This window comes from Elephas maximus, chromosome 8 (assembly GCF_024166365.1).
Source record: "Elephas maximus indicus isolate mEleMax1 chromosome 8, mEleMax1 primary haplotype, whole genome shotgun sequence".
Classification (NCBI taxonomy): domain Eukaryota; kingdom Metazoa; phylum Chordata; class Mammalia; order Proboscidea; family Elephantidae; genus Elephas; species Elephas maximus.
In genome coordinates, this window is record NC_064826.1 from 56,973,348 (window position 1) to 56,999,330 (window position 25,983).

Consider the following 25,983-nt stretch of genomic DNA (forward strand, 5'->3'; position numbering starts at 1 on the left):
AATAAGATTTTAGGATCTTAAATGTCGAGAAGAAAAGTTCCAGAAGCTATTTTAATCTATGTGCCTGTCACTTGTAATTAGAATTTTACATTTGAAGACGGGTGGCAGATATAAAACAGATAGGATGCCTACCCTGAAGGGTGCTTTTGATGTCCAGGAGATAAGACAGACAAACCCAAAATAGAAGTAAACACATGATTACAAGATACTGACAACTCCTACGTGCTCTTCAACGTTACGTACATCTGCCCTCACTTTGAAACGACTGAACCAACCCCTACTTGCAACAAATTCTTCACCATGATCACCTTCACTTGCTGCACGTGCAGCTTTTAAAATCACTGAAAAGGCTTGAAGCCTTTTGCACTGTATGCACCTGACCCGACTTACCCACAAATCTGACTTAAAAACTTAAAGGCACCGTTAGGAATGGATCTCATTCATAACCCAAGGACTGCATGTACAACAGAAGACAGATGTAGCTGTGATTCCTGGGAATAAACCACGGAGACCCTTCTTAGGGGACACTTGAACTTGGTGCTGAAATAGATGAACCTGCTATGCTAAGAGTGAACAAAACAGAACTGACAGAAACTAAATATTCTCAAGAAAACATAGTCTGAATAAAAGAATACGGACAGCACAAATAAATAACACAAATGAGACAGAAGATCATTTGGGTTCACTGATACGTTTTAGGAAAAACTTCTGGATACATGCCTAATCAGGGAACCCTGGTCACACAATGTCTAAGTGCTTAGGCGCTAACTGAAAGGTCTGCGGTTAGAACCCCCCAGCAGCTCCACAGGAGAAAGATGTGACAGTCCACTTCCACAAAGATTAAAACCAATAACCAAACCTGTTGCCGTCAAGTTGATTCTGACTCATAGTGATCTCACTGATCTTTTAGTTAGCAGCTGAGCACTGAACCACTGCGTCGTAAAGATTACAGCCTAGGAAACCCTATGGGGCAGTTCTACTCTGTCCTATAGGGTCACTGTGAGTCAGAATCGACTTGATGGCACACAGTGACAACATGCCTATGAAAGATATTAAACAAGCCATCTTAGAAAATAAATCAAAATTTTAAATATATACTCAAATATATTAGTGCTGATATTTGTTAGATAATAATTCAAAATGTAATCTATTAAAATATTCTCTTTTAATGGGGAAAAAGAGAAATTAGAGGTACGATTTCCCTCAACATTTTAATTGGTAGAGTGAGTTAAACCTTTGTGAAGGCTGCTAGAATATGATGGGTGCTACTGAGGGAAATAAAGATGAAGAGAAATAGAATTATAATCTTTTTATATATAAAATAAAGGAAATACAGGAGAGACCAGTCCTAGGTACGCGTGAGTGTGTGTCTAAGTTAGAGGAGTGAAATGAGAAAATAATAGGAAGTTGACATTTAGTGACTGTCACGAACAATAAGTTTGCTTTTGTGTTTTCACTCATTTGAGTGGAGAGCTCCAAGACATTAGGCTGGATTTAGGGCTAGAGGGACAGGACTGTAGAAGAAAATCACAGCAAGTACACCAACATATCAGTTTTCACCTGCCTCTGCTGAGATGACAAGCCCATGGGACAGCAGAGTGCAGATCTCCTCAGCACTCTAGCTGACTGGTCCAGATAAGAACTTGCCTGAACTCTCATGTTAATCTGCCTAACTTTTTTTTTTTTTTATAACCATTTATAATTCAAATACTTATTAAGTACCCACAGTGCTCCAGGAATGGGACTAGACTTTAGAGATACAAAAATGTGTACAACAAAATGTCTGCCTACAAGGAGATCACACTATATTACAGGAAAGTGCTCTAGGTTACTGGTCGTGAACTAGAAAAGGAATCTGAGATTTACTGTCACCTTCCCTTTGGCAGTGGGTTTGTTTTTTTTTTCCTTTAAGAAGATTTGATTCAACATTTCTCTGGAGGGGGAAGGCAGAACTGCTGGTTATCCTCAAGATAAAATTTAAAGTAAAATACTGAAAGCCCTTTATAAAATCATGCTGAGTTCATGGGTTTTAGTCACCATGTCCTCAATGCAAACATGGGATTTTGCTCCTGTTGCTGATATGGTGGGCTGTTCATATATACTGTTAGCTCCACTAACTGACTGGGGGTTTCCTGATGGCAGGAGCTGCATCACATTCATTTTTAAATTCTAAGACATGACCCAGTGCCCGGCTAATGGTAGGTTCTCAATCAACGGTTATAAAAAGGTACTGAAACACTACATCACAGAAGGAAAAATACTGGGTAGTAACTCAAGAGATGTGGCTTCTAATTCCTATCTAAACACCCCTTGGACAAGTAAGTGAATCTCTCTAGGTTTCAGTTTACTGATGCATTAAGTAAGGATGCCACACAAGATTGTCCCTTCAAGCTCTAAATTCAAGAAACTACTTACACGCCAACTTCTACCAGAAGCTTCTCCTTTTCTTGTCACTATGCACCCTACCACACTCCCTCTCCTCTTCGCTTCAAGCAACCCTATTCATTGTCCTCATTTGTGTGTGTGTGTGTGTGTGTCAGAGAGACTGATTGATTGATTTACGCAACGAACTAGATACTCCTTGAGATAAGGGACTGTTTTCTACTGGACAGATACCCAAAACCTGGCAAAATGATTAACACACAGTACTAGGTGACTATGGAATGAACAGATGAAAGAAACATCTGAAAATATAAAAGAAACAAATTGGTGAGCCCAGAATCAATGAAAAAAATATATATATACATAAATAAAGCCCCATAACCCCAGTGCAGTATTAGGGAAATACCAAATACTTTATGTTTACAGCATATGTTTACAGCACAGATTAGGATATATAAAATAAGCAAACTTTGTATGACACAACAGTTAAAAATCTTACAAACTTCTTTGCTCCAAGAAATCATGCATAAACAGACAAACATTGGAAACAGCACTGTCATCAACCAACAAAACAATGGTTAAACAAATTCTGATGTATTTATAAAACAGTATACTAAAGTACTCAGCAATAAAAGGAAATCAACTACGGATTAATACAACAAGGTAGATGTAAAAGAAACCTTACCCAAAGTACTACATTCTGTATGATTGTAATTATCTGGGGCTCTAACAGGCAACACTAATTTATGGTTTAAAAAAATCTTTGCAATAGCTTTTTGGGGGATGGGGATGAGGACTAATTGTACACAAAAGGACATGAGGGAACTTTCAGAGGTTAATACTAATATTCTGTCTCTTGATAGGATTTTGCATTACGCAGGTGTATACATTTCTCAAAACCTCTCATATGGTATGCTTGTGATCTGTACATTTTACTCTACTCAAAAATTTTACCTTAAAAACCTTAAGATATTTCATTTTCATCAATGACATGTATCCCAAAATATTTAGGAGCAAAATGCATTGAAGTCTGCAACTTATTTTGAAATGCAATAAATAAAAAAGATGGATTGATAAATGAACAGAAGTATGGATAGATGGAGAGATATTTAATAAATCAAAATATAGCAAATTTAGGTGGTGGGTATATGGCTGTTCGTACTATACAGTTCTTTCAACTTTTCTGTAATATTTCTAAATTTCATTTTAAAAAAATGAAAAAAAAAATTATACAGACGAAAATTGCTCTTCAAAACAAAATGTGCTACCCTGAACCTTCTCAGGGAGGAAAAACTCTATTCTCTTTCTTGTCTCCTGTGATTGTTATAGAGAACCTTTTCAATTTAATTCTCTGGCTATAAAATAATGCATAGGAGGAAGTGTCATATGAGGAACACTTAAAATTTTTTGTAATTTTTTTTAATAATTTTTATTGTGCTTTAAGTGAAAGTTTACAAATCAAGTCAGTCTCTCACACAAAAACCCATATACACCTTGCTACACATTCCCAATTACTCTCTCCCTAATGAGACACCTGGCTCTCTCCCTTTACTCTCTCTTTTCGTGTCCTTTTCGCCAGCTTCTAACCCCCTCTACCCTCTCATCTCCCCTCCAGGCAGGAGACGCCAACATAGTCTCAAGTGTCCACCTGATCCAAGAAGCTCACTCCTCACCAGCACCCCTCTCCAACCCACTGTCCAGTCCAATCCATGTCTGAAGAGTTGGCTTCGGGAATGGTTCCTGTCCTGGGCCAACAGAAGGTCTGGGGGCCATGACCATGAGGGTCCTTCCAGTCTCAGTCAGACCATTAAGTCTGGTCTTATGAGAATTTGGGGTCTGCATCCCACTGTTCTCCTGCTCCCTCAGGGGTTCTCTATTGTGTTCCCTGTCGGGGCAGTCATCAGTTGTAGCCGGGCACCATCTAGTCTTCTGGTCTCAGGATGATGTAGCCGCTGGTTCATGTGGCCCTTTCTGTCTCTTGGGCTTATAATCACCTTGTGTCCTTGGTGTTCTTCATTCTCCTTTGATCCAGGTGGGTTGAGACTAATTGATGCATCTCAGATAGCTGCTTGCTAGCGTTTAAGACCCCAGACGCCACTCTTCAAAGTGGGATGCAGAATGTTTTGTTAATAGATTTTATTATGTCAATTGACTTAGATGTCCCCTGAAACTATGGTCCCCAGACCCCTGCCCCTGCTATGCTGGCCTTCGAAGCATTCAGTTTATTTAGGAAACTTCTTTGCTTTTGGTTTAGTCCAATTGTGCTGACCTCCCTTGTACTGTGTGCTGTCTTTCCCCTCACCTAAAGTAGTTCTTATCTACTATCTAATTAGTGAATACCCCTCTCTCACCCTCCCTCCCTCCCCTTCTCATAACCACAAAAGAATATTTTCTTCTCAGATTAAACTACTTCTCAAGTTCTTATAATAGTGGTCTTATACAATATTTGTCCTTTTGCAACTAATTTCACTCAGCATAATGCCTTCCAGGTTCCTCCATGTTATGAAATGTTTCACAGATTCCTCACCGTTCTTTATTGATGCATAGTATTCCAACTATACCATACTTTATTTATCCATTCATCTATTGATGAGCACCTTGGTTGCTTCCATGTTTTTGCTATTGTAAACAGTGCTGCAATAAACATGAGTGTGCATATATCTGTTCATGTAAAGGCTCTTATTTCTCTAGGATATATTCCAATGAGTGGGACTGCTGGATTGTATGGTAGTTCTATTTCTAGCTTTTAAAAGTTTTTGTGATATTTTGACATACTCTCTCCCTCTGAATAATTCCCACTTATTCTTTAAGATTCAGTTTAGTGGTCATTTTCTCTTAAAAAATCTTCCCTACTGCCTAAGCACTTCCCTCACTACTACAATAATGCCCTTATATAAATGGAAATTCATGGAATTAAGAGAGTAGATCTGCCCCATAGAGTTTCCAAGGAGTGCCTGGTGGATTCAAACTGCTGACCTTTTGGTTAGCAGCTGTAGACTTAACCAGTACACCACCAGAGTTTCCAAAATTAAGAGAAGTAAATCCCTCTTGGGAGATAATGGGTCTCTTGTATTTTTATGTCTTCTGATAAAATCACTGAATGTTCTTTGTTCTAGGAAATGCTGGTGGCCTAGTGGTTAAGAGCTACAGCAGCTAACCAAAAGGTCAGCAGTTTGAATCCACCAGGTGCTCCCTGGAAACCCTATGAAGCAGTTCTACTCTGTCCTATAGGGTCACTATGAGTCGGAATCGACTTGACGGCAACGGGTTAGTTAGTTACAGGCTAGTAATCTTCTCAAAGACATTTGTATTAAAAAAAAAAAAAAAGCCTTGGAAGATAGAGATAGTGTCTCTCTCTGGAGTAAATCACAGACATGCTTACTGCCTATTATAAAAGATTCAGGATCCCCAAGTGTCTTAGTTATCTAGTGCTACTATAACAAGTACCACAAGTGGATAGCTTTAACAAAAGGAAATTTATTTTCTCACAGTTTAGGAGGCTAGAAGTCTGACTTCAGGCTGCCGGCTCTAGGGAAAGGCTTTCTCTCTCTGTTGTCCCCGGAGGAAGGTCCTTGTCTCTTCTCAGCTTCTGCTCCTGAGTGATCTTCACGTGGCTTGGCATTTCTCTTTCCCCACCTCTGCTTCCTAGTTTGCTTGTTTAATCTCTTTTATGCCTCAAAAGAGATTGACTCAACATACACCCTACGATAATCCTGTCTCATTAACATAACAAAGACAATTCATTCCCAAATGGGATTATAACCACAGGCATAGAGGGATCTGCAACACGTATTCTTGGGGGGCACAATTTAATCAGTAACACCAAGCTAAGCCTTCCTTTCCTATAATGCAACCCACTGTATGTACAAGTGTCACCTGGTCCTTTTCACTTAGTCCGGTTTAAAATTGGGGCTTGAGGAATCAAAGCAAATGCTGATACTTGGGCTACTGCTATTGCTGTGGGTGCTAAATTGTGTTTTGTCTCTAACCTAGGAGTGTCATGTCTTCAAAAATGTCCATGAAAACTGTGGCAGGCTAAATTGTTAATTAGCAAACAAGGTAAAATTCCACAGCCTTAATGACAAAGATGGGAAATTGACAGAGATGGGAAATTGACAGAGACATGGCTTTCTGGAAAGGAAAGGAGTAGGGTCTTACATACTGATTAGTAAGATCTGAGAGAAATCCATGGGAATCAGTGTAAACATGTTGTATTATCATCTAAGTAATAAATGTCCTACACTTTATTCCTGGTAATGAAGAGGAATTAGGGAGATGGTTGCAGGTTAAGTACAGGAAAGCGGGTTCAAAGACAACTGCCTGAATGGTGCACTGGGTATTGTCCATTCTCTACTGGGCAGGAGGACTTCCTTGCCCATCAGGTGATCAGCCTCAAGTCCGCCCTGTGGTAACAATTCTCTGTGACTGATGATTCTGTCAATTAGGTGCTCTGGCAAAGGGAAGCAGCCTCCCACCAGAGGCACCCTTCAGGGTTTTGGCTTCATTACCTCCCCGACACGATGCCAAGTACACCCCTCTTGAAAGCTGCTATTATCTTGTTGCTGGGCTCATGTCAAAACGGAATGCCTTTTCCAGGCAGATCTTGTGATTCTATGGCCTGCTCCCATTTGTGGTGAGTCAACAAGGTAGGAAGGGCCCAAAAACACACTTGTCAAATTAAAATGGCATATTTAAGAATGCAGCTGGCCTTTTCCCAGTGGCATCTCAGCTTCTCATGAAAAAGTGGCATCTTACCCTTTGGAGCAAGCTTTATCCTCTACTCCACACCTAAATGCTTGCTGAAAGTGAAGAGGACTTGAAGCACTTACTAACGAAGATCAAAGACCACAGCCTTCAGTATGGATTGCAACTCATCACAAAGAAAAAAAAATCCTCACAAATGGACCAATGAGCAACATTATGATAAATGGAGAAAAGATTGAAGTTGTTTCATTTTACTTGGATCCACAGTCAACAGCCATGGAAGCAGCAGTCAACAAATCAAAAGATGCATTGCATGAGGTATATCTGCTGCAAAGGACCTCTTCAAAGTGTTGAAGAGCAAAGATGTCACCCTGAAGACCAAGGTGCGCCTGACCCAAGCCATGGTTTCTTTGATTGCATCATATGCATGTGAAAGCCAGACAATGAATAAGGAAGACCGAAAAAGAATTGACTCCTTGGATTTGTGTTGTTGGCGAAGATCACTGAATATACCATGGGCTGCCAAAAGAATGAACAAATCTGTCTTGGAAGAAGTACAACCAGAATGCTCCTTAGAAGCAAGGATGGCGAGACTGCATGTTACATACTTTGGACCTGTTGTCAGGAGGGATCAGTCCCTGGAGAAGGACATCATGCTTGGCAGAGTACAGGGTCAATGGAAAAGAGGAAGACCTTCAGTGAGGTGGATTTACACAGTGGCTGCAACAATGAGCTCAAGCATAACAACAATTGTAAAGATGGCTCAGGACTGGGCAGTGTTTCATTCTGTTGTGCACAGGGTCACTGTGAGTCGGAAGCAACTTGACGGCACCTAACAACAACAACCACACCTAAAAGAAAGCCACTGGCCCAAGGGAGCCCTTGATTCATCGAGGTCCCTTAAATGCCTGGGCCTCTGTTCACTAATGGTTCAGCTAAGCTGAAACCCAATGGTGTCCTCTGGGCTGCTATCGCCGTTCATTCTCAGCACAGGTGTGGATAACTGAAAATGGATAAGATTGCCTGGGTCAGTGAGCAGAACTCAAAGTCATTCTCATAGGTCTGATCAATACTTCTCAGCAGTTTAAGCTATTTACTGCCAATGGCCTAGCTGTTTGGTCTGTCACTTGGGAAACTACAGATTGGCAGATTAAAGACACCCTTCTTTGTTTCCACAAACTGGGGAAGCAAATCCTATGTGCTGATAGGATCATCTGAGTCGACTGCGATGAATACTCTTAAATTTACATCTTTATGTACTTCTAAGAGTATTTTTTTTTTTAAGAGTATTTCTGTTGGGTAAATACTGAGATATAGACATGATAAACCAAAGGACTTGCATGAATGTTACTATCAGGCTAATATGGGCTCTAATTTATTAATACACAGTAATAGCAGTTTAAAAATTCTATTCTTACCTTTGTTGCCAAGGATTTGAGTTTTCCCAGTAGTGATTGTTTATTGGAATACACAACTTCCTCTTCATTATCTTCTCCTTCCATGATAGCACAACTGTCTGCAGCTGGGAGCTCACATTCTTTTGAGTTAGCTGTCATTACTAATTTGGAGTATTTGTACTCTAGTCTAAGGAGTGATTGAAGGATAGATAAATAGCAGTTTATTTTAATATAAATTAATGGTTATTTTAGATGGCCATACTCCAGCTCATTAAATTGTCTTATAGTTGCTCCACCAACAATTTCCCCTCACCTTTTTTTTTTATAGGCAAAGTTATGTGTTCATTCATTTATCCACCATTTACATGCAAATATTTTCCAGGATTTCAGAGAGGCAGTGCAAAACAGTTAACTCTATCATCATTTTACACTGATTGTCTGCTTATAAAAAACTTTTTGAAAATAAAGAGAAGCCCTGAGGTCTAAAAGTGTTCCCTTAATTCATGAATATTTGGAAGCTAATTCACTATAAGGTTTTTCAAATTTTAGATAAAAAATATAAAAATACCAAACAGGCAAATGATTTGGTTTTTACTATCTATATCATTTATTCATTTACTCTTAGGATCCTAGATATTACAATTATCCCTAGATATTACAATCTTGAAATTTCACAACCCTATTGACATGTAAATTATTTTAAAAGATGTATATCATATAATTAATCAATATACATTCAGAGGTTAGACTGAATATCCAACTCCAGATTCTCTGAAACCTGGAGTAACTAATGTGATATCTGTCTATAGGTGGAGTCTGTTTCCTTGCAAATATATGCCTGCAAAAAATCAAAAAATAATAAGTGGGTCTAGAAGACAGCATGATGTCATAAAAAGAACAACAGACAGAGAAAGAAAATCTGCCTTGCAATCTCAGCTGTGCTTCCATCTACCTGAGTAAACAGTAGCCTCAGTTTTTCTTAGTCTGCATCATAAATGAGTTTAATTCAATGATCTGTGACGTTCTATTATCTCTCTATTCAGCATAAAAATCCTTCTGCTCACTTTTTTAAAGGCCTCTCCTATAGTTCGTTCATGTATCTCTGAGAAATCTTCTGGATGTAATGATAAATCTAAAATTTTCACAAAATAGAGCCCCCAGTTCTTATGCGGTCATTCCAATGAGGTTACTTACTTTTGATTCTTTTTCCAGAAATAGCAAGTTAAGGCTACCAGCAAAACAGCTGTAAAAGCTCCCACGCCTGCTCCTACTTTTAGCCAAAAGTCAACTGTTTCACAGGTTGACAACTTTTTCTCAGGCAAAGAAATTCCTTTAATGCACCATTTAGGTTCATTCCATACGTATAAGGTTTCCTTTAAAAAAATAAAATCACAGATAGCATGGAAAATGAGATTCAGATTCAACTGTGAAAGCCAGATCTGTTACAAGGTCAATTTCTCATGTAGAAGGAGGAAGGATTTTGCCAACCCTTTATTCCTTTTTTTGTTTTTTATTCCTGGTAGGCAGAGAGGATTATTCCAGGAAGTTCAACGTTAAACCTAATAGAAGCTCCCAGAAGGGAAGAAAGAGATATAGAAAACAGTAAGTAAGGAAATAATGAATTAAAATTCAACACAGTCAAATAAAGACATGGGTTGTCTATCAGAATGGCTTGCTCCATCCTGAGGAGGTTGAATAAAAATTACTCCGTCTGGATGCATCTTTTGGGCTATTTTCCTCAAATTTCTGATGATTCCTGCTGTCTTAATCAGTTTTTGAATGAAAGCCTAGCTTGGTTCATATTGCTAGCTGATATGGGTGTCACCTACCCATCATGTAGATTCATTTCCCCAACAGACTTCTCCCCTGAGTACAAGAGTACACCCTGAATTCTGGTCATGTATGAGCACCATGTCCAGCAGGCTTTGGTGGCTGGCGTGAGAGTAGGCCCTACCCCTCTTCCCCACACCAAAATATGAACGCTATTATTCTGGTTCATCACTATTCACACCAGGTATTCTTTTCCTCCCAAAGTAGGTGACTTAATTTCTTTACGGCAGAGTTTTCAGACTGCAAGGTGCAACTTGCAATATACTAGATTCCAACCAGTAATTTTTTAAAAAATAGATACAATAAGACAAAGCAGAAAAGAGAATACAGTGCATGCTTCCTTACATACTTCAACATGTATAGCAGCCAGGAGCAATTTGCATGATGATTATATCCACTGACTAATAAGAAGGCATTAAATCTTTTGCTTATTGTGTCTCATTAAATTTTCTGATGTATAATGATCACTCTGATCAACACCCTAACAGAAGGATAACACCATGACATTTAATTTTATGTTAATATAATTTGCAGTTATTTTCAACCAAGTTTCAGGTAAGAATTTTCAGCACATTTTTTAGAGGGGACATTAGTGATCAAATTTTTTTTTTTTTTTAGCAGATGGCAATTGTAACATTTTCATTAAACTTAGTGCAAATGAATTCCTGTTAAAATGGATTAATTGCTTTTATAAGTGAAAAAAAAATGAGGTAAGGAATGCAGAGGCATGTTCAAGTTCAACTGCTGCATCCTAAGTGTAAACAATGACAATTCTGATAAAAATGTTGACTCTAGTCAATAAACGTTGACCTCACTGGAACTGCATCCTAATGAGAAGAAAAAAAAAAAAAAGACTGTGCAAAAGCTTACACGGTTTCTTCTGAGGTGCAACATTCAAGGAAAATGGCGGGCTCTAATGTCTAACGACAGTCTTATAAATGAATTTTAAAACTTCAAGCTTAAAAAGATACTTGCAGACTCAGATGCTTAACTTTTCAATAAGCTCTTCAAATACTGCCAAAGAAAAAAAAGATCACACTATTGGCAAAATTTCTTAGCCATTCTCTAGCGGTTATTTACAAAGCTTCACTACATCATTCAGTCACATACCATTGGCTAATGAGAAAACAGCTGACACTGCAGCTAAAAAACGTGTTCTTTCAGATTACTGTGTGAACGGGGTGCAATAAATTTGAGAATAAATTAAATGGCATTCCTCTTAGTGATAACACAGGATCTCTTCGAATCTTTCCTGCTGCATGACACTTAGAAGTAATGCTTAATACACACTAGGAACCTAGTATAGATTTTTGAGATCCAATTTGATAAGAGTATTTTTATCACAAGTTGGGCAGCTCTTGTGGTTTATACTGGCCGTATGTGGAGGACTTACTGTGTTGCGTAAATTTAACTTCATACACAACTGGATTATTTATAGAATTTACAGAATTGCAAAAGTACACTGTAGTCAATATAAAATGAAAAATTACAAAGGGTGGAGCAGAAAATAGGACCAAAACACAGTGGAATTATTACAAAAGAAAAAGATACTCATAGCAATATTTTGCAATCTTTTTTTCTTCTTCTTCTTTTCGTACCATAAATATTTGGTATCCAAAGAAATCCACCCTTATTCATGGACATAATGGAAGAAAAACACAGTGGAAGTTATTTGCACTATGTTAAGCTCACTGAAGAGCTGACCTTTTGAAATGTTTTATTTAGAGACAGGAGGTGACCATACCCACTTACTGCATCATACCCAACTTCGCTTGTTGTTGCACAGGATATACTAAGCAAGAGGTATGAATTCAGGAAGGACTTTCACATGCTTCTAGCTGAAAATCTCATTTAGCAAATATTTTCAAAATTGACATCTGAGTATAACACAAGGGCACACTTACTGATTTTTTTATATTTCTCAAATTAAGTTTGGAACTACAGGCTATAGGGAAGAAATCATACATTTCAACACGTAAAACACATCAAAGCGCTCCAAAAGGTATTATTCTTCAGGCAAAAATAAATATTTAAAAAGAACTATCTAGCAACCATCTATTCCCAACCCTCTTATCACACACCAAAGAGAGCTTTTTAATGGAGGTAGTTTGAACGGAAGAAACTTAGAGAAATTTCTGTGGCTTCACTGTCTTCACCTTCTAATCATTACCTTTCAGACAGCAAATATTAAATTTTAAATAACATCTGGATAAAATATCATTTAGCTTTTCAAAACCCTCAAGTTAAAATTCAACCCCAAAGAAAGGACTACAGCTTAGCTTTTTTATTTATACCAAATAGTGATCATAAGATAATAAGCTTATCATAATTTAGGAATAAGGGTAAAGAAGAATTTCCATTACAAAGCAGAAAAATTACATCGTTATGAGGATTAGTAAGGAACCATTTTTGTGAAACTAGAATTTTCATCCTTGACCCACTTAAAAATGTTAAAAGAAACTAGCTCAACAGGGTGCTCAGTGTGTGAGCAGCATTTTCCCTGTGTGCTCTGAGCTGAAATGAACTTATCTACAGGCAACACTTAATGAACTGAATAAAACATTTCCTTTTTTATTTTTTGTGCTATTTGGGGATTTTTTTCCTATTTTGTATTAAAATATTAATAAGAACACATTTACATTAACTTTATGCTTGTACTTATCAGACAGTATTTTTTTAAAAGTATTGTTCCATGAAACAATTTCATTTCTAGGTATATGCTCTTTGTGTCTGAGTTTGTGTCTGTGTAAAAGGTTTGATGTACAATGTATTTCTTACTATAGGGTCACTGTCATTAAAGTTTGAAAAACACCAATTTAAACAATACTTATCTATGTTTCCTGCCCCTCCCCCACCAGGGGTGAACACCACTGCTGCCAGGTACCCTGTATGCCGGCACTGGGTGGGGGTTCCCTGATTTCTTCCCCTCTCACACTCCTGCCTTGCAATCTGCTAACAAAGGTCCTTCAAGATTTCCCAGGCAGAAAAGCTCTCGCTCCATCGCCTTGACTCTTGTGAGCGCTCTAGCCTGCTGCCCTCTCCCTGAGGACCTGCAGATCAGTCCTATCCCGTTTACTTTCTAGCTCTCAGGAATCTCAGCAAAATCTCGGATCTTCTGATGTCCCTCTCCACTAGGATTCTCAGCACCAGTACTGACTTATACTCATCTGCACTTCTGTAGTGTCCTTTCAGTGTACTTGGGTAAGCAAGTGTTCCTAAAGCAGGCAAAGTTGTCTTTCATATGATACTACTCAAAGCTGGTGCACTAAAAAGGCTCTCTCAAACACTACTGGTAGAAGTGCAAACTGACACAACCAAAGCAGTTTAGTGATATGTATTAAGAACTTTAAAGTCCATTCCCTGGTTCCAATTAGTCTCTTTTTTTAGTAGTAAACTCTAAGAGTATAAATGAAACTCCAACAAGGATGTTCTATTACAGAGTTATTTACAAAAAGATTTTCAATTTTTTCTGCAATTTCCAACAGGGGAATTAAAAAATCCTGAATTATAGAAATAAAAGAATATCAAAAATTAAAACCATATTCTCAAAAAAAATGTTTAAAGACAAAAAAAAATTGATGATATTTTACATGTTAAAAAAGACTAAAACAAACAAACCAAAGCCAAAACCCATTGCCATCGAGTCACTTCTGACTCATAGAAACCCTACAGGACAGAGTAGAATTGTCCTGTAGGATTTCCAAGAAGTGGCTGGGTAGATTCAAGGTGCTGACATTTTGGTTAGCAGCCAAGTTCTTAACCACTGTACAACAGGGTTCCAAATGAAAAAATCAAACTGAAAAGACATATAGGGTAGGATTCCAATTTTATTAAAAAATAAATAAGCAAACAAAAACATTGCACAGAAAAATATAGAATGTGTGTGTGTACGAGAGAAAAAAAGAGACCAAATGAAAATGCAAAAAAGTTTAATCATTACATCTGACTGGTGAGATTAAATTCAGAATTTCGTCTTCTTTTTGCCAGTCTGTGTTTCTTAAATTGTCCACATTAGCTTGTATTGCTTTTACATTCAGAAAAATAAAATAGTAAAAAAAAAATTAAATGGCAGTGATGCAGAAGTTTGTTCTCCCACAGTTCTATTGCCCCAGAACTGGGGTAGCAGGGAGCACGTCTCTTATTCTAATGGTGAGGCGGACAATTTCTAAGAAGCATTAGTTGAAAGGCAGGTAGAGAAGTGTCACCACCACTTCAAACCTTTCACAACAATGCAGGTTCAGGGTTTCTGTACCTGTGTGGCTTCTAATCTGGTTAGGTAACTTCCTCTGTGTATCAGGTAAGAAATATCCAAAACAACGCAGTAGTGATGAGGTGAAGGATACAAAGGAGAAAGGGGAGGCGAAGGGAAAGACTAGCTAACATTTACTGATCATTTACTATATGACAGATTCTGTGATAATCATATTAATACCCTTGTGAAGTATTTATCCCCATTTTACAGATGATGAAACTGAGGCATAGACTGGTAAAATCACTTGCCCAGGGTAACACATCAGGCTGTGCACAGCTGGACATTGGCCTTAAGACTTTCTGACTCCAGAGCCTGTGTTCTTACCCTTTATGATCTGCTGGTTCCCAAGGCTTCAGCTTCCTTGAAACCCTTCTGGTCACTGGCTTTACTATTTGTTCTTTCTTTCTCTCACGCTTTGGACCTGACTCTGAGTTGACTTTATGGTTACACTCTCAATTCCAGCCATTTTGATAACGCCTCTGCTGGTTTGAGCCAACCTCTGGGACCCACCTACTTAGATATCGCTCCAGTGGGCAGCTGTCCCAGTGGCCTCACTGCAACTCAAGGGTATGGCCTCAGGTAGGTTGTATGTATATGTTTTCTAACAGGCTGGCCCAAGAAAATTATTCATTACTCTAGATCATAATCTTCAGGAAGCATGCTTTAGTTTTTAGCCATGCTTCTTGTGGTGAATCAGTTATACCATCCCATCTTCATTATACCTATAATTCCATTATATAAATAACATCTTGGTTTATTGACATCATTTGTTTAATAACCAAGTAACATAGCCTACAACTCCCTTGTCATAATTCATTTTCCCCAGTCCCAGTACACATTCACAGCTACCCTAGCATATGGGAGTTTACAACCAGACTTCATTTTAAATGCATATTAATGTCACAGCTACCTATAACCTTTAGCCATGTCTCTGAACCTGAGTTTCTGCGGTGTAAGCAACACCAGGTGAACAAATTATATCTTCAATGACACACTTCCGCATGGGTAGGTTTGCGCTCTTACCTGAAATCCTCTCTTACAGGCTCCCTCAATCTCGTGGAAGTCATGCTCCGAACAGAGAGGGCAAGCTTCGGCACTCTCCCACAGGAAATAGAATGTACATCCATCACAGGTGCCTGCTGGGCACTTGCTAAAACAACAACAGCGGCATTTATAACACATTCAACTCAATCCAATCAACAACTGAGTGCCTACTGCATACTGGGGAGCGCTGTGTGAGATACTGGAGATACATGTGTGGAAAAAAAATCTAAAGGAGAGAGATATAAACAGATATGACACACAATGTTCTGGGAAGTCTTCTTCGTAGAGGTGACATCTAGGATGAGTCTAGAATATTCAGCAGGAGTAACCAGAATAGAGGGGAAGAAAGCAAGGGTACTCCTGTTAGAGGGATGAAATAGTATTATGATTGGGAAAGAAATTACAAGTGGGTCATTACTGCTGGAGCTTCAAGAGCAAGGCAGTGAAGGTCGTAATACACACAGGATAGGTAGTGAAGGGCCATATATGTTAAGGCGGTTGTGATTTCTATTTCAGATAATGTAGTTAGGCGAAGTGCTTTAAGCGACAGAATGATGTACAGGACTATGGTCTCTAGAGAGTGGGGGAAAGACATGATAAGAAAATTGTTGTCTTAGTCATCTAGTGCTGCTGTAACAGTAGATGGTTTTAACAAAGAGAAATTTATTCTCTCACAGTCTGGCAGGCTACAAGTCCAAATTCAGGGCATAAACTCCAGGGAAAGGCTTTCTCTCTCAGTTGGCTCTGGAGGAAGGTCCTTGTCATCAATCTTTCTCTGGTCTAGGAGCTTCTCCCTGCAGGAACTCCAGGTTCAAAGGATGCACTCTGCTCCTGGCACTCCTTTCTTGGTGGTATGAGGTCCCCCTGTCTCTCTGCTCATTTCTCTCTTTTATAAATCAAAAGAGATTGGCTTAAAACACTATCTAATCTTGTAGATTTCATCAATATAACTGTCGATAATCCCCCTCATTAACATCACGGTGATAGGATTTACAACACATAGAGAAATCACATCAGATGACAAAATGGTAGACAATCATACAATACTAGGAATCATGACCTAGCCAAGCTGACAGATATTTTTAGGGGACAGAATTCAATCCAAGACAACTGCCCGAAGTGGAAAAACAAACTAACCATCAGGCAAACACAGGGCTCAGTGATGCAAATGATTTTGCAGTCTTGGGTTTCTGTGGCCTGAGCACGACTCTAAAAGAGGTGGTTATCATCAGCATTCTGTGGACGATGGGGTTTAGGCACAGTTGCAATGAGCCAACCACCAGTCAGGGCCTGCATGGAGACTTGTTGACACTCTGCTTTCTGGTGGGTGGGCCCATTACATCAACTTGCTGCTCTCATTTTAAGGACAAACACAGCATGGCTCAAAATTAACCTGCTGTTACTGTGTACAGAATCTTTACTGACTGAAGCAGGAAGCTATTCGGAAAGATTCTTGTGGGAATGGCTGTTTGTTCATGAATTCATTAAAACTAAGGGAATATTTTTCCTTAATTTGTCTACCACATTCCAGCTCCCTTAAGTCAAATTATGTAAATATAGGACATTGCCCTGAAAACCTCCTTTGGGCCTTAGCTAATGCTGAGTACAAACATCCTGAACATTTAATAGTAAAAAGGTAGTTATACTATAATAGGGAGAATCCAAAAACAACCCCTTTTTAATTTTTAACTTCATATGCCTTTCTGATGATACTCAGTCTAAAACGATATTTTCATTCTACCTGCAAAGTAAAATTCCACGTTCTTAATTAACTAAATACATTCTAAGGCACCCTAGAATGTGAACACTAAAAAAATCTACGTATCTAAAGACTGATGTTAAGTGATGTCACATGTCTGTCAGTTTGTCATACTATGGTAGCTGGTGTGTTGCTCTGATATGTTTACCTGTTTTATTGACTATGCAAAGGCATTTGACTGTGTGGATCATAACAAATTACGGACAACATTGCAAAGAATGGGAATTCCAGCACACTTAATTGTGCTCATGAGGAACCTGTACTTCGACCAAGAGGCAGCCATTCAAACAGAACAAGGGGATACTGTGTGGTTTAAAGTCAAGAAAGGTGTGTGTCAGGGTTGTATCCTTTCACCATACTTATTCTATCTGTATGCTGAACAAATAATCCAAGAAGCTGGACTGTATGAAAAAGAACAGAGCATCGGGATTTGAGAAAGACTCTTAAACAACCTTCAACATGCAGATGACACAAGCTTGCTTGCTGTAAGTGAAGAGGACTTGAAACACCTACTGATGAAGATCAAAGATCATAGCCTTCAGTATGGATTACACCTCAACATAGAAAAAACAAAAAATCCTCACAACTGGACCAATAAGCAACATCATGATAAACAGAGAAAAAAATTGAAGTTTTAAAGGAATTCATTTTACTTGTATACACAAGCAATGCCCATGGAAGCAGCAGTCAAGAAATCAAATGACCCATTGCATTGGGCAAATACGCGGCAAAAGACCTCCTTAAAGTGTTAAAAAGCAAACATGTCACTTTAAGGACTACATGCACTTGACACAAGCCATAGAGTTTTCAATCACCTCGTATGCATGTGAAAATTGGACAATGAACAAGAAAGAACAAAACTGATGCCTTTGAATTACGGTGTTGATGAAGGAATACTGAATATACCATGGACTGCCAGAAGAACGAACAAACCTGTCTTGGAGGAAGTACAGCCAGAATGCTCCTTAGGAGCAAGGATGGTAAGACTTTATCTCACATACTTTGGACATGTTACCAGGAGGGATCAGTCCCTGGAGAAGGACACCATGCTTAGTAGAGGGTCAGCAAAAGAGAGGATGACCCTCAAGGAGATTGACTGACACAGTGGCTGCAACAATGCACTCAAGCATAACAACAACTGCGACGTTGGCGCAGAACTGGGCAGTGTTTCATTCTGTTACACACAGGGTCACTATGTGTCAGTACCGACCCAACAGCACCTAACAACAACAAAGACATGTTTGTCTTTTCAAAGTGTCTATGTGATGTAGACAGAGTAGACACAGATGGGATGTAAATAAACATAACATTCTTTATACCATGCTTCAGAAACAAAGAACCAGTATTATTTCCCAGAGCTAAGCACAATGGTGAATTGGGAGAAACTCTTTGGAAAAATGACTTAGCTCTTTTCTGCCTTAATTTCTGTTTGTGAAAAGGGAGTAATGAATATATTCAGACTAAGAAACAAAAACAGGTTTTTAAAAAAGCTAAGTACAATAGATGAAGACCATGCCACATAAACAACCACTCTGACTTTCTACTTTCCAGATCAGTAAAGCCAACTAAAAATTGCATATAGGTGTGTGTGTATATATATACATATATATCCAAAACCCATTGCTATCAATTCAATTCCAACTCACAGTAACCCTACAGGACAGAGTAGAATTGCCCCAGAGGGTTTCAAAGGCTGTAAACCTTTACAGAAGCAGACTGTCCCATCTTTCTTTCTCCTGTGGACCAGCTGGTGGGTTCAAACCTCTGACCTTTTGGTTAGCAGTTGAGTGCTTAACCACCACGCCACCAGGGCACGCCCTGAAGAGCACACACTCTTGTGTGCTCACATGTGCATGCTCTCTCTCTCTCTCTATGTATATATATACATATATATTCACAAGCTTATTTCAAGGACAAATATTGTATGACTCCACATACAGAAAATATCTAGAATAGGCAAGTGTATAGAGATCAAAGTTTACTAGTGGTTACCAGGGGCTGGCGTGAGGGAACAGAGGAGGAGGATTCACTGATCAGGGCACACTGAGCTTCTGTTAAGGGTGATAGAAAATTTTGGAAACTGATAATGATGATGCTTGAATAAACACGATAAACAAAATCAATGTCATTAAATTGCACATGTAAAGAATGCTGAAATGGCAAACGTTTTGTTACATATACATTTACCACAATAAATATATATACACACACACATATATACAGTAATAGTCAATTAGGAAGGTTCTTTGAGGACGCAATTCTTATTTGCATAACAACGATTTGTAACTTCAAAAGTAATCACATTTTTACAATTATTTAACAATAATTACCAATATGCTTTCCTGCTGAAATTTCTCCTTTCCAAATAATTTTCTATTTTATCTTTTCAACACAGAGAAGTTTTAAAGAAAATAAACTGCTTATAAAGGGAAAATAAAAGAATAAATATACTAAGGTTTTAGAAAAAAGAACTCAACAAATTTTAAAAAAGGATAAAATTAATCACATTTGCCAAAAGCCCTGGAGAGAATACTTTGGTTATAATTCTGACTGGACTTTGAAATGATCACGTGTTTTTCCGCAAATGACTTAAACTCACTTGGCCTCATTTTCGTAATATGTCAAAAGCAGAATATCTGCTATACTTCTTCCACACAGTAGTTATAAAGGATAAAATGAGAGAACGATTTGAGAAAGTTTAAAGCACTGCAAAAATATAAAAGTCTATTAACAATACACATACTTTGTAAAGAACTGGCAGAACTACAGAAACTGCAAGAAAAAAAAATCAAAGAAGACACGGATATAATTTATAATGCTGCCATTTAGGTGTCAAAACACCACAATGATTCAGAGCCTTTTTTCTTGGTAGACTTCACTTTTTAAAAGATATTCTCAGGTTAAAAGTATTTTAGGTTGAAATCAATTCTTTTAACCCAATGAATCATGTAAGATGTGGAACATCCAAATTTGATCCTTTGTTATAAATACAAGCTTCACGGTTTGAATCAGGCCTTCCTTGTAAAACGAGAAAGGTATACGAAGCAGCAATAATTTCAACAGTGCATTTGTATACAATGAATATTGGGGGGGAAATGCAAGAGAAAAAAAAATTCTCCTACCAAGAGAAGAACAAAACAGCAAAAGCTAAAACAGGTAAATGCTTTAGTTGCGAAATATTTTAACTACTTTTCCCTTTGATTAGTGCAGAGATGCCACTAATTGTGCTACTTTTATAACTTTTGGTTGATGTGTTCACCATGCAAACCAGTGAGCAAAAATGTACCTCAAGAGGTAGTATATGGCCATGGATAGCTGGCACATGTAGGGCCAGAGTTCTACAGGATTACCTAGACATGCTGTGAATTCCAGATAGAGAAATGACCACTGATTCAAAGGACAACCAGGTGAACCTCAATTTGGTTTTAACTGAGGAACATACTCTTCAGATTCCTTCCTTTGCTTCTGTGATTACCTTATGCATTGGGACAGCACTGGGAACGTGTAAAAAGGCAGATGAATTTCTTTTTAGGAAGTTAGACCTTGGGTTTATTATGAATTGAATTGTGTCCCCCCCCATAAAAAGATACATTGACATTATAACCACTGGCACCTGTGAACATGACCTTGTATGGAAATAGGGTCTTTGATGATGTTATCAGTTAACATGAGGTCATACCAGAGTAGGGTGGGTTGTCTAATCTCATCTAAGTGCTGTTCTTATTAAAAAAAAAAAAAAAGAACAAACAGAGGGAATGAAGGACTCCATATGACACTGAAGCTGAAAGCCAAGGAACGCCTGGAGCTGTACCAGAAGCTTAGGAGAGACAGGTGGAGCAGCTTCTCCCTCAAAGCCTCAGAAGGGAATCAACATGGCTGACACCCTGATCTCAGATTCTCAGCCTCCAGAACTGTGAGACAATAAATTTCTGTTGTTCAAAGCCAGCTACTCTGTGGCATTTTGTTACAGTAGTCCTAGGAAACCAATACTAGGTTCTAAAATGGGAATACATTTCCTTGGGGAATAACTAGACTGAGCTATGAGTTATTATTATCTTCTTTTAAATGAACCTTCCTTACCTAAAGCAGGATCTACTTGGTTGATGCTATGAATTCATAGAAATGAATCTTGATTACTTATGACCTGGTATGACCTGATACTCAACCTATTATTGTTTACAACGTTTATGACTTATTACAAAATTGTTTTCTAAGACTTCATGCAAAACAAAGTCATCAACATTATCAGTACATTTCTGACCCTTCTGGAGTTAGTCTCAGAGAATTAGCAGGGAAAAACCACAGTGATGTGTGCCCAGAACATTTATTGTTTGGTGTCAGGACACTATTGTTGCTGAGCTTTTTTCATGTAGGGCTTTTGTTGGTTTCTTGGCATTCTCCAGTGTTACAGATTGAATTGTTTCCCCCCAAAATATGTGTTGGAATCTAGCCCCTATACCACTAGATATAACTCCATTTGGGATTAGGGTTTTCTTTGTTATGTTAATGAGGCCAAATCAGTGTAGGCTGTATCCTAAACCTAATCACTTCAGCAAGCACACACTAGGGAGGACATGTACAACAGAGGAATTGCCATAATTAAGACTCTGATTTGAACATTGGACCTCCAGAACTGTTTTTGCTCTTTAAAGCCATCTGTTTGTGGTATTTCTGTTACTGCAGCACTAGGAAACTAAGACACCTCACCTTGAGGTATTCAAACCAGCATCCTCTGGCATGAACAATGCTGTCTCTAGCAAGATGCTAAAGACTCCCCCCAGCTCTAGCATCACAGCATGTTCACTCTTTCTCTGACGAGTTTGCCTTGTCCTTGGAAGGAACTCTTGTGTGGGGCCCATAAAACACCAATGCATCTTGTTTTGATTTTGTTTGCCCTGAGGCTGGATGTTATAAATGGCTTAGGATTGATACTGAACATAAGCTTTTTTGACTCATAGCTTTTATATCTAGGAATTTAAAATTCCACCAATCCCCTTCAAAAATCTCCCCTCTAAAGGTTCTATCCTGGATTATTTTAAAAAAGCGAGAACCTCATCAAGATGCAGATAAACTAAATTAACTGACACTGCCTAGCTTTTTTAATCTTCTTTTGTGGCAGAAAAAAATAAGTATGTTAAAATTTTATTATCCTTATTTCAAAATTGATCCTAAAACTTTACAAATGTGTTGTGATATTTTTATATCATGTCTTAAGAATGCTCATTAGTATTTGAATTGTACAAATTTACCAATCCTCTATTAGAATTTTTTCATTTCTTCATCGTCATGGCTTTTAGTTGTTTTACTTTTGCTCAGAGTACTTTTACGTGTCTCCTTACTTTTTAATGTTCTAAGATCTTAATTTGGTTTTAATCTTTTGAGTTCGATTGACTTTTTTATTTAATTTGTGCAGATTAGATACCTATTATCTCTCCAAAAATTGTTCAGGAGAAAAAGGAGAACAAGTTACTCATTCAACCAATCATTAGTCTCTGATTTTTAACTATTTAAAACTGATAGACTATTTGGCTTAAATAGTCCTTCCCCAAAGACTAAAGATAACACTGCATTAGGATCCAACAGATCTGAGAACTTTGATAAAAACTCTAAATCAGAGCCTGTAAAATAAATCCTCTGGAGTGTTCGACCCCTGAACACTATCAGGACCAAAAAACTCACTGTCATTGAGCTAATTCCAACTCATAGTGACCCTACAGGACAGATCCAAACTGCCCCATAGGGTTTCCAATGAGCGGCTGGTGGCTTTGAACTGTTAATCTTTTGGTTAGCAGCTGAGCTCTTAACCACTGCTCCACCAGGGCTCCACTATCAGGACAGAACTGTGAAATATCCCCTTTTGTGAAATAAAATACTCCCAGGGATTATACTTGATAACGAAAATGAATTTGGACTTTGAAGGAGGTTTAGGCAAAACAATTTTAGACTGATTAATAAACTACTTAAGCAGTTAAATATAGTCATAAGTTAAGAGAGAGAGAGAGAATTTTTCTTTAACTCATAACATTAATAAAGAAGAGCCTATTTGAGGAAAGATAACTCACTTAAAAGACAGCACCAATAACCCATTGCTCAGTTGTTTTATCCCCTGGGATAAACGTGATATTTGCCTCTTTGCTTAGCGTGCTTCTTGGAAAATCTTTATCCACAAGGAATTGGAAGGAAAAAAGTCAAGATGAAAGTCTGATGACATGGAAAGAGCAACAAGCACAGGAAATCTGCATTCCATCTCAACTGTGCAGCTCTCTAGCTATACAGCCTGGGTGCTCAGTGTTCCCCACTCTGTAACATAGATGGCTTTGATTCAAGAATCTCTAATGTGCTATGACATCTTTATTATCATAGGAAAAATGATTCCCTCCACCTGCTTCCTAATAAGGCCTTTTCTATACAACCTTTTCAACTAACAGAAATTCCTCCTGGCTTTCAAAGAGCCCTTTGGACACAATGCTTAGATCTAATTTTTTCTTAATGAAAGCAGAGCCTCTGGTCCCTCTAGGATCAGGATTACAGGTTCTTGAGGCCTTTTAAGAGGAGGCTGGAGGGGCATCTACTTCAGAATATTAGAGGTTTGTTATATCAGCAGTTTATTCTCTACTCAAGGTAGAAGCTGTACTAGATGATGTCGGAAGTCCACTCCAGCTCTCAGATTTCACCTATCACAGGTATCATGCTGCTGACTTTTATCTAAAATGCCTCATACCCTCCAGACACTTTGTGAAACTAGAAACCAACTCTAGTTGCCCAACCAAACAGACAGGGCGGGGGTGCTAACCGCAGATTAACAGGTAGCCTAGATGATCAGCCACTCCCTCTGCATTTCACCTGACATACACAGAGAACACACATTTCCCCTTTTTTCCACCTCACTCACTTACTGTTGTGGCATTCTCATTTTCCCGGGCTTGGGGTCCTGTTACATATTCCCAGGTCACCAAGATACAGAGCCCCAATTGACGATACTGCTGCGTAAATCACTTTGGCCTCGTTGGCTAAGATTCTAGGCCAAGAGAGGAGACACACTAGACAGTAACACCCCTTCCTAACTGCCAAAGTCTCCTTTCAGATGTTTCTCAGTATATGAGGCTTCTCGCTGTAACTCCCTCCCTCCCCTCAAGATCTAAAGCTAAAAAAAGAGAAATGCACAGTAAGTTCACTTCAAAAGCAGCCTTTTGACTTTATTAACATTTCTTAATTCAGCCCTACAGATAAAAAATTGTAATCATTCCAGGAAAAAACTGCTGTTTGCCATATTCTGATCCCTGAGCTCCCCCTTGTGCCCTGATGGGAAATTGATTCAAGAAGGATCTGAAGGGCAGCACATTTAGGTTGTGTGGTCCAAGCAGTTCCCTAGAAGAGTGGTCTTCAAACTTCATGTGTATCATACTTATGCCAATTACCAGTTGCCATCAGTTCCAACTCATGACAACCCTGTGTGCGTCAGAGTAGAACTGTGCTCAACAGGGTTTTCAATGGCTGGTTTTTTGGAAGCAGATCGCCAGGCCTTTCTTCCAAGGCGCCTGTGGGTGGACTCAAACTGCCAACCTTTCAATCAGCAGTCGAGCACATTAACCGTTTATGCCACTCAATGACTCCATCATCATAAGTAAATTTTAATCAAAAGATGGTTGAAGGACCCCACCCTCTAAATCACAACATTTTAAAACAGCTTTCCAGACAAGTAAAATGCAGAACAAATTCTGACAATCTATTTCAGAAAAAAAAAGAAAGCCAAATCTCCAAAATATGCATTAAGACTAATGTTTCTCAAATTTTAATGTGTCATAATTATTTTGTATTTTTTAATTAATATTCCTGAGCTCAATATGCAGAGGTTCTGAAGGGAAGGCCCAGAAATCAGTTTTTTAAATAGAAACCTCAAGGTATTTTGCTGCAGGGAATCTTGACAAGCCTGTCAAAGACTGCCGTGTTCCCTAAGTTGCAGACTGCTGAGGTCCAAAAAGAAACTTATCTTTTCCCTACTTGCGAGAGAAAAAAAAAAAAATCAGTTTCTAGATGCCATATTTAGGACCATGAGACCATTTTCTTTTTTTTTCACTTTAAAGCATCAGAACCCACCTTGGAAGAGTTAGATAGAGTGATATATTTTCTAAAGGGCACACCTAGTCTCTAGTAACTGCTTCAGTCCGAGAATGTGAGACCTGGAGGACACTTCACAAGTCATCCAGGTAGACTCCCAGAGGCTAGCCACAGAGAGGTCAGCTAAGTTCAAAAACAACCTACAGGAAATAGAAGTGCCTGAAACTCAAAGCTATATTGTGGGATACTAGACAATGATGAAATACATGTGCTTTTATTGCTAGAATCTCTGAACACAACCTTGCTTAAAATGTGGTTTGCTGCCTTGGATGCCTTGGAGGGATCTGGTCTGATGTCTCTCTAGCCAGGACGCTGGCAGAGGGATCCTTCACTATGTGATGCCCTTGAGCATCAGGCTCCCTGTTTCTTTCACTGATGTCTATTACCTTTTATTTTATACACCTCTCATCACAGTCTTCTCTCACCTTGAATAGGTGAAAAGAAAAATTAATCCATAGGTTTACGGGAATCAAGAAACACAGTTGGTAAGAGATGAA

At 38.5% G+C, this 25,983-nt stretch overlaps 1 protein-coding gene across 2 annotated transcripts in view; it reads right to left on the minus strand.

Annotated features, from left to right (window-relative positions):
* ELAPOR2 (endosome-lysosome associated apoptosis and autophagy regulator family member 2) overlaps positions 1-25,983 on the minus strand; it is a 180,420-nt gene that overhangs the window by 2,655 nt on the left and 151,782 nt on the right. For both annotated transcript variants that reach the window (XM_049894242.1, XM_049894244.1), the window contains 3 exons: positions 15,589-15,715; positions 9,678-9,856; positions 8,505-8,670 (listed from right to left, as the gene is read on the minus strand). In XM_049894242.1, coding sequence (XP_049750199.1) covers positions 8,505-8,670; positions 9,678-9,856; positions 15,589-15,715 — 472 coding nt within the window. The remainder of the gene's footprint in view (positions 1-8,504; positions 8,671-9,677; positions 9,857-15,588; positions 15,716-25,983) is intronic.